The sequence below is a fragment of the Topomyia yanbarensis genome, chromosome 1, assembly GCF_030247195.1.
Source record: "Topomyia yanbarensis strain Yona2022 chromosome 1, ASM3024719v1, whole genome shotgun sequence".
NCBI classification, from domain to species: Eukaryota; Metazoa; Arthropoda; class Insecta; order Diptera; family Culicidae; genus Topomyia; species Topomyia yanbarensis.
In genome coordinates this window covers 10,943,951-10,959,871 of record NC_080670.1, presented here as the reverse complement: position 1 = coordinate 10,959,871, position 15,921 = coordinate 10,943,951, and the positions used below count along the sequence as shown (strand labels likewise).

At 43.8% G+C, this 15,921-nt stretch overlaps 1 protein-coding gene across 4 annotated transcripts in view; it reads right to left on the bottom strand.

Annotated features, from left to right (window-relative positions):
• The window catches only part of LOC131676869 (mushroom body large-type Kenyon cell-specific protein 1), a 398,326-nt gene that overhangs the window by 237,324 nt on the left and 145,081 nt on the right, over window positions 1-15,921 (bottom strand). The window contains exon 1 of one of the 4 annotated variants that reach the window (XM_058956240.1): window positions 663-1,582. The exons of 2 other annotated variants lie outside the window; for them this stretch is intronic. In XM_058956240.1, the coding sequence (XP_058812223.1) occupies window positions 663-810 (148 nt within the window). In that variant the 5' untranslated portion in view covers window positions 811-1,582. Of the gene's footprint in view, window positions 1-662; window positions 1,583-15,921 lie in introns of those variants that run through there. One more of the 4 variants, XM_058956239.1, reaches the window with a different exon arrangement.

The window sequence follows — 15,921 nt, the reverse complement described above, 5'->3', positions numbered from 1 at the left end:
TTTTACAACTTTATAAAATTTCTCCTCTTCTCCTTTGACATCATTTTTGCTATTTTGAAATTCCACATAAATTTGGATTCTTCTATCTCGATTTCTCTTTGACCGGTTAGGCCCAAAAAACACCAAAATACCGTACTGTACCGTTCTGACTATTCATCAACGAAATTTGTTAAATATTAGTATCTCATGGTCGTTGAGCGTGATATGAACAAGGGTGTGGCCATTTTATTTTTTTGTAAATCAAAATGACTCATTCGATCAAAATGCATCTTCGTTTTGGTCTTCGTCACAAATTCCACCAACAGCCCTTCAATTTTAGTCGATCACATCAAAAGCACGACTCTGGAATGCGACCCCATACCCCCCCCCCCCACTCCCACAACCCTACATCACATACAAGCACCAACCATTCTTCCCTCAGAAATGATTCCAATCTTGGGCAACTCTAACCGCACTTGCAGCATGAATCACACACCATCAGCCATCACCGCCTGCTAAGTTTCCACGCAAGCACAAGATAGTAAACAACAATCAACAGGTTGTTGTTTTGCTGCTGCTGCTGCTTCTCCGCATCCCCCGGCCGAAGCACACACATACTGGGTGTGTAATCTTCTTGGGTCAAACCCCTTCCAACTTTTCCGCACCACAACGTGTACACTTACCGTTTGTCGTCTTCGTCGTTGTCCCCGTGTTCAGCATCTGTTCCGATTGATGCTGGGTCGGTTGCTGTTGCTGCTGCTGCTGTTCCATGCCCTGTTCTACAACATCGGCGGCAAACGCGTTGATCATCGCACCAGGGAAGAAAAACATATTGTTCGTTTCACTGTCTGGAACTGTCTACTTTTCGCCGGGGCGCTGTGGGAAGGAGGTGTGTGTGTCTGTGTCCTTTGAAGATGATCCACCTGTCTTGCACACTGATGAGACACGAAGCTAAATCAGGTGAAGGACGGGTAATGGGGGGAAAGGGGAAAAGTTCACGCACTTTCCTACCAACCAAACGGCCGGCTTGCGATCTCAGAAACACGCGTGCTTTGCATAGACGTGTGTGTGTGTGCGTATCCGTGCGTTCGGTTGACACACGCGTTTTACGCCTACTCTGTTTTTCCGATCGGATGCAAACAGTCCGAGTCAGCTGCTGGTCACTTTATAGGGGGCTCTCGAGACAAATTCATTCGCTTTAACTAATAACGTCCTGCACTGCACTATCACATAATTTGCCACGAAACGGGCAGGATTTGCACAGAGTGTCTGACACACAAAAGGCTGGCTGCCACTAGTTGCTCTTGGAGGACCTGCTGGTTAGTGCTGGTTGGCTCCTGCAGCGAGCATTGTTGTTCGATAACTAGCGCACGACCGACCGAATCCTAGAGAGTCACTTGTTGCTCTATCCCGAAAAACTTTTCCAAATAATGCCACACACCACCACCAGTGCACAAGGGAACTGCACAACGGCGGCTTCCACGGTTGCCACCGTTGGAGGAGGAACGGTCGCCGAGGAAGCCTCGGTTCCTGCCAGCCTGTTGTTGCCTCCATTGAACGACCAAATCCGAGGAAGCACACAGAGTACGGCTCCAACGAAAAAAAAAAAACATAAACCATGAGCCACAGGAACTAGGAAGAAAACTATATAATGCAACCCCCAAATGTTATTATATATACACTCCAGGCAGCTCTTCCGTCGCGCATATACACACAAACACACTACTCTTCGCACTCTCTCACTTTTTCTATTGCGCTTGGTCGCACCGCCTGATCGAGGAGGACCCGTCGTCGGGAAGGCAAGCAACCCGAAACACATACCAGAGCCAGAAATGCATCTGCAACTACTGCGCCACGGCACTACTTTTTTGTGGCCTCATTTTAGGATACCCCCACGTGACCGGGGCTTTTGCGGGAATGGGTGGGGGGAAGGTGTAGTAGTACACCCGGCAGAAAATATAATAGTTGTGATAGAGCGAGCGAAAAAAAAAAATTATTCCATCTCCCGAACCGGGTGCCGAAACAACTGTGCCCGGCTAAAGTTGTTCAGCGCAACGCAACGATTGCCGGAGACGACGGTGGTCGTGGTTCTAAGCAGCAGGGGGTCTGACGCTGCACGTGCGTCTCCAGCCTCAAACTTTGTGTCGCCAACATCCAAAACACACACACAGTCGCGGGATGCAGCGTAAGAAAAAAAAACGGGAACGGCACAGTTTTTTTCCCGCTCCCAGTTAAAATTTTCCCGATTTTGTTGGTACGAAACCATTTCCTTATGAGCAGTGCTGCCAGAATAATTTCTATGACATTAACGTGCAATGCTGCCAACACTGGGAATCACGTTGGCGTGTTGGGATTCCAGCACCCGCAATAAGGAAGTGGAATTGTTTAGTAAGTGAGTGACTCCGTGAGTGGCTGGCTGGCTTGGTGGGTGGCGAGTGAAGAAAAATCCAACTATCCAGCACGGTGTACTACGGTACTCCGTCGTCGCGGTTAGTGACGGAATTGGTCGGCAGGCGTCGTCAGACTGATATTCGTCGTCGGCGACGAGCTCCTCCGTGTGATGAGGAAAAGCAAAAGGATGTGATGATAACTAGTGACGAGATAGGTAGCGCGGGTGAAAGGGGGTCGCTGGAAAACTATGGCCAGTAGCGATGTGGTTAACGATGGTGACGAATTTTCGGTGAGGTTTTTGGTTAGATGAGTCTCCAAGAATGGGGACCGTTTCTTCAAGATGGCATTGTTGCACTGGTGCAAACTAGCATTGTAGAATAATTCCAGCTTTAAAATACTTATGTTTCAGCAGAAAAAAACAGGGTGAGATTTTGACCGTCTATAATTCCCGTTGTGCCTAATGAAATGGCTTATCTTTCTACAATTTAGTCGACAATAGTTTCAGCAATCTTGTTTTCACTATCGAAGCGTGATTCATTTTTTGTTAAAAAAATATGCTTCGACAGACTAAACCATTGGTCGAAGTAGTGCCTTGGCTTTCGCTGCAGGTTGCCGGTCAAACGTTTTGTTGGGGAAAAGCATCACTACTAAATTCAAATTTGTTTTTGCAGATAAATTCGTCCGAAAACTTTTGGTTTGGCAAGGAATTTGCAGCTGCGTCGTCGACAATTGCAATTAATCGGAAGTTAATGAAAACTGGAAAGACGACTCATGACATTGCACAAATAGCTCGATTTTGAAACAACTGGAAGCTAATGTTGATCAATCTAGGGTTGAAACGGCTTGTGCTTAATGTTTTTCGATTGCATCACTGTTCAGTTCTATCCAATCGAACCTGGAAGCTGCTAACTCAGTCTGCTTTCCTTGATATTCAGCTGACTGGAAATCGAATTGGGTACTAATTTTTGAAGTTAATAACCTGCATTAAATCACATACTTCTCTATAATGAACAATAACTGGCAGCTGTTCAAACATTAGGTCGAGCGAAATATGACGAAACACTTCATTTATTAGGAACATTTTAAGGCTGAACATTAGTTCAACATACTAAGAACCTTCGAGCCGTTGTTGCGAAAAGGGATCCGTTGAATCTTGCTGCGAATAGTTTCGATTGAGTTGAAGTTTGTCTACTCACAACCCGGTAGATGATCCCGAAAGCAGGAAGGTCGTCGCTTCTGGAAGTGTTGCTTAAGCTGCTAATTCAGCCTTCTGTCTACGATATTCATCTTACTCAAAATCGAAAAGGGGACAATATTTTTCGATATTTGATAGCGGGAGTCCAATGCGCTTCTCTTCTTGGATATTTCAAGCTGTCTTCATTTACATTTTTTTGTTTGCTCTAACGAACTGGTTGATGATGTTTTTGAGCAATGTAACCTACACCTACCGTCGTTAAAATAAGTGATTGTCATGTATTTCTGAATTACATGAACGTATTACTTAATTACGTAACCCGCCATTATTCGATTGTCGAACCAGTTTCAAAATGATGTATTGTCTGAAGTTTCCCATTTATACACACAGCAAAAAATATTGGTAAAAGTAAAAGTGTTCCGCTCTTAGCAAAAAACAACCAACGTCCACTATTAGGTTGAAAGTAAAACTTTTAAATTAATCAATAATAATAATCAAAATAAAAGTGTTCCTTTTAAGCTAATGAAGACTAGTAATCAAAATAAAAGTTTTATTGTCAAACTAAGAGTATGCGTTGGTGGTTTTTTGCTAAGAGTAAAAAAACTCTTATTTTTACCAATATTTTTTTCTATGTGTACCATTCAACCAATCCCAGATTTCCATTTAAACTATGAACTTCACAGGAACCCAGTAACCAGATTGTTAGAAACCGTCTAAAATACTGGCTTTAACTATCAGCAGGCCACGTGTATTTGTGTAACGAAACAGTATTCGAAAAAAAAAGTTTCGATATCTGCTTAAGCGCCACTCCCAAGTCAGACTTTACTGTCCGTATATAAGAGTTAAAGAAGCGAACTAAACGAAAACCTCTACCAAAAACAGAAGGCTTGAATGTTGCTATCGAATATCTTAAACACAGTAAAGTGTTAGCTCCCTGGCATTTTCCAGCAGATGAAATTTGGAGTTGATAGTTTTTTGGGGTGAAAGAGCTTCCCAGTGGTAAAGAGTATAACTATTTGATTGGCTTCCAAATGTTCTAATTTTCAACCAGCCTTGAGTACCACAAATTCTCAGCATTCGGCATTAGTTAAAATCATCGCAAAAAGCTTGTAATCCGCTTGTTTAGGTTGGATCGGTTAGATTATTGACTATAGGCGGGCAAATAATAAGATCCACAATCGATTTTCGATTGCTGGTGAAGAGCCACTTTTATGAAAATGTTTGTCGATTACAGTGTTAAGAACTCAGTACCATAATCCTACCGAGGATTCGAAAGTTTGCAAGGTTTTGCTCTCATGAAGAATTTGAGAAACTGTCACAAGCAATCTTTCAAGAAGACAATACCAATCAAATGCACCGCCTTAATCTACGTAAGGATTCCATAGAGTTACACTACCGAACAAACTATCTTTTAAATTGAGCGTATCAGATCCTCTTCAAGTCACCTTAGCGCGGCATGTGCTCTATGGAAGCGGGGCTTTGCCGCGGTAATTTTTTATTCTTGCATTAGACTTTGCCAAAAGATTCATATGACTTTTGAAAGGATTGCGTTGCTAGAGGATTCTTTTAAACATTTATCTCCATTTATGACATTAATAACATTTTTGAGTGGAAAAAATCATAGTAGCTCGTTCAGTCCCGCTACAACTGATATGTTTCTACGGGAGTGGCGCTTAAGCCACTTACTACTTCCCCAAACAAAATTCTACTGGAATCATTGCGAGTGTTTTTCGATTGTTCAGAAGAAAAGTTTTACAGTCATTTTCAAGATCTATTCTATTCACTCCGGTTTTTTTTTCGTATGAAGATCTTAGGAAGCGAATTGAATTGTTGTAAAACGATTTTTACAGTAGAAAATACTGGGAGATCAGCACCAATTAATCGCACCTTTCCAATACATACAGCGTGTTCCGTTGAATTTATTAGCGAACGGAATACCTTTGAAATTGCGGAAATTTTAGTCCCACACGCCAAATTCTCTATGGAAGTGGCGCTTAGGTCACAGCAATTATTCTTAATTTATTAAAGATTCATATGATCTTGGAAGAGGGGTATTGGCTGTGACGCTAGTGGATTTTATCGACGCTTAATTAGGGGGGGGGGGTCGTTGCTGGTAATGTTAATTAGTAAAAGACACATTTTTAAAAATTTTGCTATAGCGGTACAGAGTATTAGTATATTAATTTATTTTACAAACATTAACACCATAATTATCCGGCCAATGGAGTGAAGAAGAAGTGCAATATTTCGAAACAATAGGTCTAGAAGATTTTGAGGTATGGTGCACGTAAACTGCATTTTTTGAGGTGCTTTCTCTGTCACTCGCCGATTTTTCAATATTTTGCAATGTAAATTTAAGAAAATGTTGCATTCTTGTATGAAAATATATTGAATAAACTAAAACCGTTCCGTATCGCCAAGTAAATATTTTTGGTTGCGATATTTTTTCCACCAAACCTGTAAACTATAACGTCCAATCGCGCAATGATTGTTGTTTTCCTACGGAAGTGGCGCTTAAGCAACTTGTTACTTCTCAAACAAAATTCTACTGTTCAGTAGGAGCGTTTTATATGTTGAATTCGAATGATTTTTCAAGAAGAAAATTCCACCTTCTCAATCTACGAAGCGGGTCCATAGAATTAATTACCAAATAGTGACCTGCTAAATTGAGGCGATTGACCGAAAATTCCCCTTCAAATTTGCTCGAATATTTCTGCTCAAATCCATTTTATGAATTAATGATTTATTATAGACATTCATAGGTAGAAAAGCAATACCAACGTACCAAGAACTTGCGTGGTTTTGATGAAAGAGTGCCCGTTAAACTCCACTGCCAATCGTATCGAATTGAATTGAAGCTTGTCTACCCACGACCGAGTAGGTCGTTGACAAACAAAAAATAGCAATTGGCTTTGATGACTTCCCTGGTGTGCGTTGCGTAATGACGATGCTTTTGGCGGATTGCACACTGACTTCACCATGTTTGACTTGACTTGATTAGCTATAAAAGAGTAGCTTAGGAAATGGTAAAAAGGGATTCGTATCAATTCGACCTGTTTTAAAACCTCAACAGTATGATAACCACCATTGCCGGCCGAATCCACGAGCGATTACACGTAGTATAGAAAAATAGTTATAATGACACGAAATGTTATAAATCAAGGATTTTTTTTTTCTATTTTGCATATCGGATCATTTGTGACATACGTGTATACGAGCAATAATAACGACCATTGAAAGAAACAAAAAGGTGTTGATAACCTGATGCAGGAGCTTGTTAGCAATAACGAAGCTTAAAATTAGATTCATAAATTCATGCGAGGCGATTCTTTCAGATCTCCGATCAACTATTTATTTTTACGGTAGCGTTTTCACACCTAAATTCGTCCGCACTCTCTCATTCTGCTACTATCGGCAGAAGGCAGATAGCATCCAGTCGTCACCGGTCTAAGAACCAAATGTCATCAATATACTTAGACTCGTGTGGAGGTATAAGATAGGAGACTTGTGAGAGCTATGTTATCTCACTGTTTGACGACCATGATTTTAACCCGCTGACAAATTATTTTAAATCCACCTGAAATTCGCTTTCAATTCGCTGGAAATCCGTTTGCAATTTGCTCCCAATGCGCTTTTGATTTCTAGAAAATCCGCACCATCAACAACCCGTTTCCAATCGGCCAAAATGTACCGATAATTAAACTTACAAACTACTTCTATTTCACCGACAACCTGATTTCAATCACAAAAAAGTATCTATAACAAATCAAAATGATTTTACATCTGGCATCGCTGCCTGTGTATTCATACGCGCAAGATAAAACGCATTATGTCGCGCAACATCCAGCGCGAAAAGCTCGCCAGCGACCACACGCATACACACGTCTATCAAAGAAGCATACCGCGCCGCAGGCGGACGCCATTTGCTTTCATTCGTTTCGTACAGACAGTTCCATCATCGATCGGCGTTGTTCGACGGTTCGAGTTATCAGTGCGCTGCGGGTTTTATTACGATCGAGCATTTGTGATTTTATCGTGAAAAAATTGCAGAATACTGTGCGGGTAGAATAATGCAAAAATAGCATTCCGAAAGAAAAGTGTGTTTCTGTGAAAGCAAGAAAAAATGTTCTTCAGAAATTGCGTTGATTGATGAGCTGCTGTGAAGAGAAAAAAAGCTCCATGGTTTTCACTGTGAACGTTCGGAAGCTAATCGCTGCTGTTTTGAGATTGTGTGTGTGTTATCTATTTCGATTTCTGTTTTCGCATTAGAGTGGTTACATCTAGAAAATACGGGTAAAAAGTGTTTGTGATAAGATGTTGCAATGTGTGAGAAAAGCTACGCGTGTGTGTTTAGAAAAATCATATTTCTGCGCAAGGAAGGAGCATCGTCGAGTAGCGATTGAGTGGATCGATAGGCTAATCAGAAAAATATCGTTCGTATTTCTCGTTCCAAAGCCGATTGCCGTGCCGTGGCTGTGTGTTCTGTATTTCGTTTTCCAGAGCATATCATGTCATTTTAAGGCGGTTCCATCATTATCAAAGGTTAGAAAAAAATGTTGCCTAATTTGTTATGGTTTTGTGTTTCGAGAAATTTAATAAGTGGAAGTATGTCCAAGTGTAGTTGGTTTCGAACATTGAAGGAAACAATGGGATATTTTCAGATCGGTCCGCTTGTTGCAGGTAAGATTTTTTAAGGAAAATATGTCCAGTTTCACATTCTGGGGTTCTATGACATTCGGCGTAATTCATATGCGAAATTATTTTGGGCGTCGGTGCTATTTTAATAAGACAATCTAATAGATGAAAAGATGGATGGGTAATGTCTGTGATCTAACCGGAGTGCCATGATTACACTTCGTGCTTCTAATTTAAATCTATTTTATGACTTTCCATGGAATCACGTTTGAATTCGGGTTGTGGTACCGGTACTACCGGTACCGAAAATCGCGGGGATATCGATCCATGCAGTGGACGGCGTGCAGCCTACTGGTTAAATGAGTAGCTTAGTACGCTACACGGTGCTTGTCTTAGATCCAGAAGGTGGGCTCAGAGCAAGATCGAAGAGAGAGAGAGAGGAGCGCAAGCAACGTTTCGAGAAGCTAAGGACGCTTTAAAAAGCTTAGCAAGCCAGCTTGCCACGAGTAGCGAAAAGTAGACGCGAATTCATGGGGAATACGTACTGAAGCACGATCCAACTACCTGGTCACCGACACCGTACGGCGAAGAAGAAGAAGAAGCAAACACAGCCGAGTGGCAAGCAACTAACGACGAGCTCAAAGAAGCGTCGATGTGACTAAAATCAAAGAAAGCCCCCGGTCCGGATGAAATACCAAACGTGCCGAAAGCCGCGATCCTGGCATATCCGGACATGTTCAGGATGCTACTGCAGAAGTGTTTAGATGATGGAAATTTCCCCAACATGTGGAAGGTACAGAAGCTGGTGTCGCTGCCAAAATCAGGGAAATAACCCGGCCATCCAGTCTCGTATAGGCCAATGTCGCAGCACAGAAGAATGAGCCAGATGCTGAAGAGCTACTTCCAGTTTCTCAGAGCTCCATTCTCGGTCCAACTTTGGAACGAGATGTACGATGGGGTCTCAACACTGCGGCTGGTCGGGAACGTGAAAATCGTGAATTGCGCGGACGACGTGTCACTGACGGTGATGAGTGAGACACTTGGAGAAGTGGACGTGACGGTGATGGAGACAATAGACGCGATCTAGAGCTGGATGAACGGGCTCAAGCTGCAAATAGCTCACCACAAGATGAATGTGTTGTTGGTCTGCAACTGCAAATCGTTTCAGTGGATACAGACCACCGTCGAAGGGCACGTGATTTCATCGAAGCGTGCACTGAAGCAATTGAAAGTGATAATCCACGACAGGTTGAGCTTTGACAACCACCTTGATTACATGATTACACCTGCGGAAATTCGGTCGGTTATCTTAGTCATCGATACTGCGATATGGGGTTCCATCCTGGGGTGCGGGGCTGAAAACCAAGCGGAACCTCGAAAAGCTGAACAGAACATTCCGGCTGATGGTCGTACGATTGCGTACAGACTAATATCTTCGGAGGCAGAATGCGTTATCGCCGAGATGATCCCCATCTGCACCACCCTGGCGGAGGATATCAATTGCTACAATCAATGAAACGCAAGAAACGTGAGGAAGATGATGAGAATCGATTCGTGGCAGCAGGAATGCATCTACCGGCTCATCCCAAACTTGTCGACGTGGGTCAATAGAAAGCATGGAGAGATGACCTTCCATCTGAAACAGGTCCTGTCGGGTCACGGTTGCTTCAGGAAGTACGCAACGTCACCAGTGTGCCCGGAGTGTGAGAACGTCGAGAAGACACCGCAGTATGTGGTCTTCGAATGTCCGAGGTTTGAAGCGACGTGCAGGGAGCTACTTAAAACGGGAGGACCGGACATCAACCCGGATAATGTAGCCTACAGAATGATAAGCGATGTAAAGAGGTGGAACGCAGTCTGTAGAGTTTATGATGTAGATCATGACCGTCTGACAGTGGGAACGGTTTGATGAGCGTCGAGCAACGGTTTCAAGAGAGCAATAACCGCCAGGGAAATCTCCGCAGGAATAAGTCAGATCCACTGCCGAGGACTAGTCGAGTAGACTGCAACAGAGCACCGAGCATGGGTCGTCTAAACGCCAGCGAACCGGACGCCACGGTCCATCCGGAATCATCAGACCATCCACGGCACCCCACCGGTTATTCCGATAGAAATATAACGAAGAATCGGTATTGGGAGACTTCTTTCGCCAGGGAACTCTCCGTCAGCGTAAGCTAGATTCACCGCTGGGCACTAGACTGAGTAGACCGCGGCGAGACACCACTAGTCGCGGGTCATCGGGGCATCAATGAACCGGACGCCCTGCTTCATCTGAATCGCCGAACTGACCTCGGTACCTAGCTGATTGGTTCGGTTTCAGGAGACTCCGTCGGAGTACGTCAGGTCCATCGTTGGGGACTAGATTCGTGAACAAGTCGGGGAACTGAATGGCTCATCAAGGAAGTAGAGCTAAATGACACAAGAAGGAAGGCTTAAAGAAGTAGCGGTGCTAAATGGCACCGGACACGGAGCCAAAGGGCTCAAGACTTTGTTACTGAAAACAAAGAAGAATTGGTTCCGAGAGAACCTCATTCGCCGGGGAACTCTCCGTCAGCGTACAGTCAGATTCAAGGGCCGGGAACTAGACTGAGGAGACCGCGACGAGACATCACCAGTCGCGCCGAGGCTCCAGCAAACCGGACGCCCAATTTTACTCGAATTGACCTGGGCACCTGGCTGGTTGCCTCGCTTCCGAACTTCTCTCGCCGGGGAACTCTTCGTCGGTGTAGGCTAGATCCATCGTCGGGGACTAGACCGAGTAGTTCGCGAACAAGTCGGAAGCTCAACAAGGTGGTGGCACAAGGGAACCGAAACCGTTGGATGCTGTTGAATTGTGTCATCTATGTTCAGGTCAATCTGTTGTTCTTAAATGCGATTCTGACACGATTGATGTAAATTTTCAAATTTCAAATAAACTGAATGGTTTGATAGCGCTGATAGGGGCTATTTAGTTTGCTAAAGAAAATATTCTACGGGTGGGAGACATTTGTTCCAATTGGGCCCGGTTACTAGCACGGAGGTACACTAGATAATGCAGTCAGCCCACGAAGGCGGCCGCATCCGGTATTGATATGCAGTCTTCCGAAAAGAAGGCATTCGACAAGCTTGAATGGTAGCATTCAACTAAAATCGCAATTCTTTCTGTTCAAGATTGGCGATTCGCTGCACGGAATGGGAAGGATCCAATCACCAACGAGCTTCGATCGGATTATCGAGCTTGACAATTCCGTTCGTCATAATCATCTTAACGCTGTTGATATGGATATATTCACGGTTTCTGAGCAATCGGTTCTCTGTGCAATCCGGAAAACTAAAACATCGTATGCTCCAGGACTCAGTGCTATGTCTTCAGCTACTCTGCAAAAATGTTCTGACATTTTAACAATTTCATTTATACATCTTTTTTAGCAGCATAAATTTCCATATAATTGGAAGTGTTCAGTCATGTTTCCGGTGCACGAGAAAGGTGACAAAAGCAACATCTTCTACCAGGCAATCACTTCACTGAGAGTCAAGTCAAAAATTTTCGAATATCACTTTCCAACGAGGTACTGTTTTCAACTGGTCGTCATTACATTAGCACATGTCTTTGTGGATTCTTCCTGGGTCGATCGATCGAAACCAATCCAGTCAGCTTGACATCGTTTTGCATAGACAAAATATAAAAGAAACTCCAGGTGGACACGGTCTACACAGATAAAAAGGCTGCTTTCGATACACTTATCCACGCGATACTACCAGCAAAGTTTGATAGGCTAGGATGTACCGCCAGGTTCTGCCACTGGCTTCGAGCCTACCCTGTACGAGGTAATTATTTAAATTGGTGGTAATGTGTTTGAATCCTTTTCTATTAATTCCAGAGTGACTCAAGGTAGTACACTATGTCCGCTACTATTTTCGTTGTTCGTGAATGATGCGGTCTTCGTTCTAATGCGTGTAGGGAATCTATTTTCCGCCGATGACTTTAAAAATATTTCTTGTTGTAACGAGTGAATGTGATTGCCGCAGCTACAGTGTCCTATTTAAAATTTTACAACTGGTGTGAAAGAAACATGTTGATCCGTAGTGTTGCGAAATGTACTAATTCTAGAGAGACAAGACGAGGTATTCTGTAGTAAGTAGAGGAAAGCAATGCCAACATACGAAAACCCTGCGCCGTATTGACGAAAAGGTGCCCATTAAATCTCATTGCCAATCGTTTAAAGGGAGTTGAAGTTTGTCTACTCACGATCGAGTAGGTCGTTAACAAACAATAAATAGCAATTGGCATTGGTGGCTTCCCTGGGGTCATCAAGAAAGTTCACAAAAACGCTTGAAATTTGATGCAATAGATTTTCATAAATCTGAGTGGCCCTAACTGATTCGTCCCATTGATGCCTGCATCTAAGGAAGCAAAACAAGCATGGAATCAACGCTGCACAGTTCCTTGGAAGTCTAATCTCTAATCTAATCTAAATAATCTACTTTTGTGTTCATTATTGTGTACATTCCTTACCCGAACTTGTTCAACATCATACAACAGCAATTACCATCGATTGGAACTCTTCAAAGGAACGGAAATTCCTTTCCAATAGCCAGCCAAAATCGACTACAAATCGTTTACCAGACCCGCACCGCACCTTGGAGGCTCCATATGCATCTTCATATTTCACTACCAACCGAACCGATCCTTCCTACAGGACCTGTTGCCGAAAAACGCTTATTTTCCTGTCACTCCTCCGCCTACCCCGTGTACCAACCTTTGCATTGTTAGCAGCTGTTTACCAAAATTGTCTACCCAAACACTGCTCGTTCCGTGTTCCGACGAAACTCTCCTACTGTCTCTGTAGCTCGTTGGCTGGCTGGTGACGGTGACTACGGCCATAGACAGATATAGGCAGCATGCCAAGCCTTTCAGCAGGAGTAGCAGCAGTCGTCAGTCTATTTTGTGTGGAGTGAAGTGCATGCACACAGGCACACACCGTCCCCCGTCTCACCAAACAGCAACAACAGTTGGTTCTCTATTGGATCTGTGATATGGTCTCGACCGGTCATAGAGGAACTATATTTGGAGACGGGCCAACGTCGAGTCAGGATTCCTGAATTTCGGGACAAAGAGAGAAACAGAGAGAGAGAGAGGGAGTGACAGGGAGCGGGGAAGGTGAGAAAAGCTCACCCCAATCATGTCTGGCTTCTGTCTGAACTTCGGTCGGTTTTTTGCCGCCCTATTTTCGGTTCCCGAAAATACTGGTATCACCAGCAAAGCAGACACACAGGACTATGGTGAATGAAATAGGAGCTTCCGCTTTTTTGTCGTTGTTGTTGTTCCTGCGTCACCTGTGTACTCGGAAGGACTTGGATGTTTGGCAGCGCGCCTACTACGATAGTCGGATAGAGGACGGGTTCCGTTGTGTTTTGACTGCTGAATGGTGATTCTTCCTAGGCTCTCGAGTGTCAATGGACATTTAGCTACTACTGTTGCAACTGGTGACGACGGGTGCTTCACATTCTTCTGGCAAACGACAGGACAGATTTTCTACGCCGAACAGGTGGCAACTATTAGGAGATTTGTAAATCGGATACCCGGTATTTATTATTGGGACAGGTGTGAAACGGAATTGCTCAATGGGATAATTGTGGGTCCGGTTGAGGGATTTGATCGATTGGATTCGAGTTTGATATCTGCTGTTACTAGTCGCTCGTTGATAAAATATGCTGCTGAAAAGGGGGCCGGTATGTTGCTGTTTTTAGTTCCATTTCCTTAAATAGAAAATTATCGCCCGGAAAAATTCCTCAACTGTCATGACAACTCCCGGAAAAATTCCCATCCAAGTGAAAATTTGCTTAAATCGATAATGAAAAGACAAGGTTCGTCCCGGGTGGTCCACACCCGGAGGAAAAAAAACCGTCCGAAGCATCCTTATCCCTGCAGTACGAGTTCCAGAGTGCAAAAAAACGGCAGAATTCATCCCGCTCATTTTCTCTCGGAAAAATAACCGGTAAAACCGAAAGAAAAATCAGCCACCCCAATTTTTTCCGCCATCGGTGTCCACACTATCTCTGCAAGATTGTATGTGCACCGTTTGCCTCCCTATCTATATAGATTTTTTTTTGCTTCTGACGCTCAGTGCAAATTTTTTGTTTGTACACCAAACGATCGGCCGGGGATCACTTTACAAACACCATCGCAGCAAGCTGGTAAGTTCGAAGCTGGACCAAGGCGGCTTCCTTGGATTTACGATTTTTTTTTTCGCTGTACCTCGTTTTGTTTCCGTGTTCCGTTCCTTATCACCCTAGGCCCCCGCCGAAATCAAATCCGCTGTTTGGTGTGGAAAGCAGCAGATTTTTATTTTCCCGGACTTCACTTCATGAAATTCTGTTGCATCCGTTTTCAGCGAATCCCCCGTGCTTGTTCGCTGATTCCGGTTCCCCGCCGGTTTTTCCCAGATTGCACAAGGGAAAATATATTGGTTTTAATTTTTCTTTCTGATTCGAGGACGGGCAGCAGCTCTCTTAGGGGTTCGGTCGGTCAGCGAATGTCCTTAAAAAAGTGAAGGGAAACCAAACAACTCCCCGCGCATACCAACGTTTCCTTCGCCGCCTCCCCCTGTTTTACACTTCCGAAGGTGCATTTTTAGGAGATGGTTTGGTTTGGGTGGATCAAGGAAACGGGCAACCGGACAGGGGGGGGGGGGGGGGGTGGTCTAGTATATAAAGTCGCAGTTTCGTTGCACAACTTGTTGATGGAATCGCACACGACCGACGTGGGTGAAGGGATGAAGCAGGCTCCTATGTTGCCTAGCGAAGAGAAGTGATGTCCGGCTGGAGGGAAGGGCAAGTCGTATTTTCCTACCCCCAATTTTTTCCCCCTTCTGTGAAATTCTTTTTGCTGTCTTTTTTCTCTCTTTGCACTTTTTGTGTATGTTTTAGATGCTTCCTGGGTAGGGTTAACTGTACCGAAATGAATTCGTTTGGTTTTGAATTATTTGGCTTTAGCACAAAATCGGAGCAAATATGCCGTCTCTGTTCGTCTCATGTATTCTGAACTCTTTAGAAATCTTCTATCTTTCTCCGTTCTGCCAAAATTGTAACACGATAATCTTACATTCCAGGAAGCGAGCTAAACAAATGAGAAAAGGCATCTACGCTTAGACGACTGCACATGTGAATAAAATGGCTAACACACTGAAGGAGCAGTAAAGGACATTAAAAGAATAAACTGAGATGATCGCCAAACTCCTGGAAGAGGCAGACGCAAAGACGACAAATGATGGCGTACATCAAACAAACGAGACAACAAGTCGCCAGCCAGGTTAAAACAGCAACAAACCGAATAATCTGAGCCCACAACCAAAGAAGAGCCACACCACCACCAATGAAATCACATAAATGGGTTATTCAGCCTCTTAACCAGCCTATTGGACTACTCTTGATATTCATCCACGTTGGGATGCCAAAGATAACCCACGCATGAACATTGACTACGTGATAGATCACTTTAGAAGTGAGGAAAGTGTAGTACTTTTTGAAAAAACACGCAGAGCAGCAGGACAAAGGAACTATCCGTAGTCGTTGCTTTTAAAAATGATGGGGGGCTCACAGGTCAGTTTCATGGCACCTTTTCGACGAACGAATTATACTGCGGCTTCTCCCGTTACAGACCGGTACGCATCAAATCAGTAACCGTTTTGGGAAAGAAGAGAAGAAAGTAGCTTCCACACTTCATCATGACGGGGTCGACT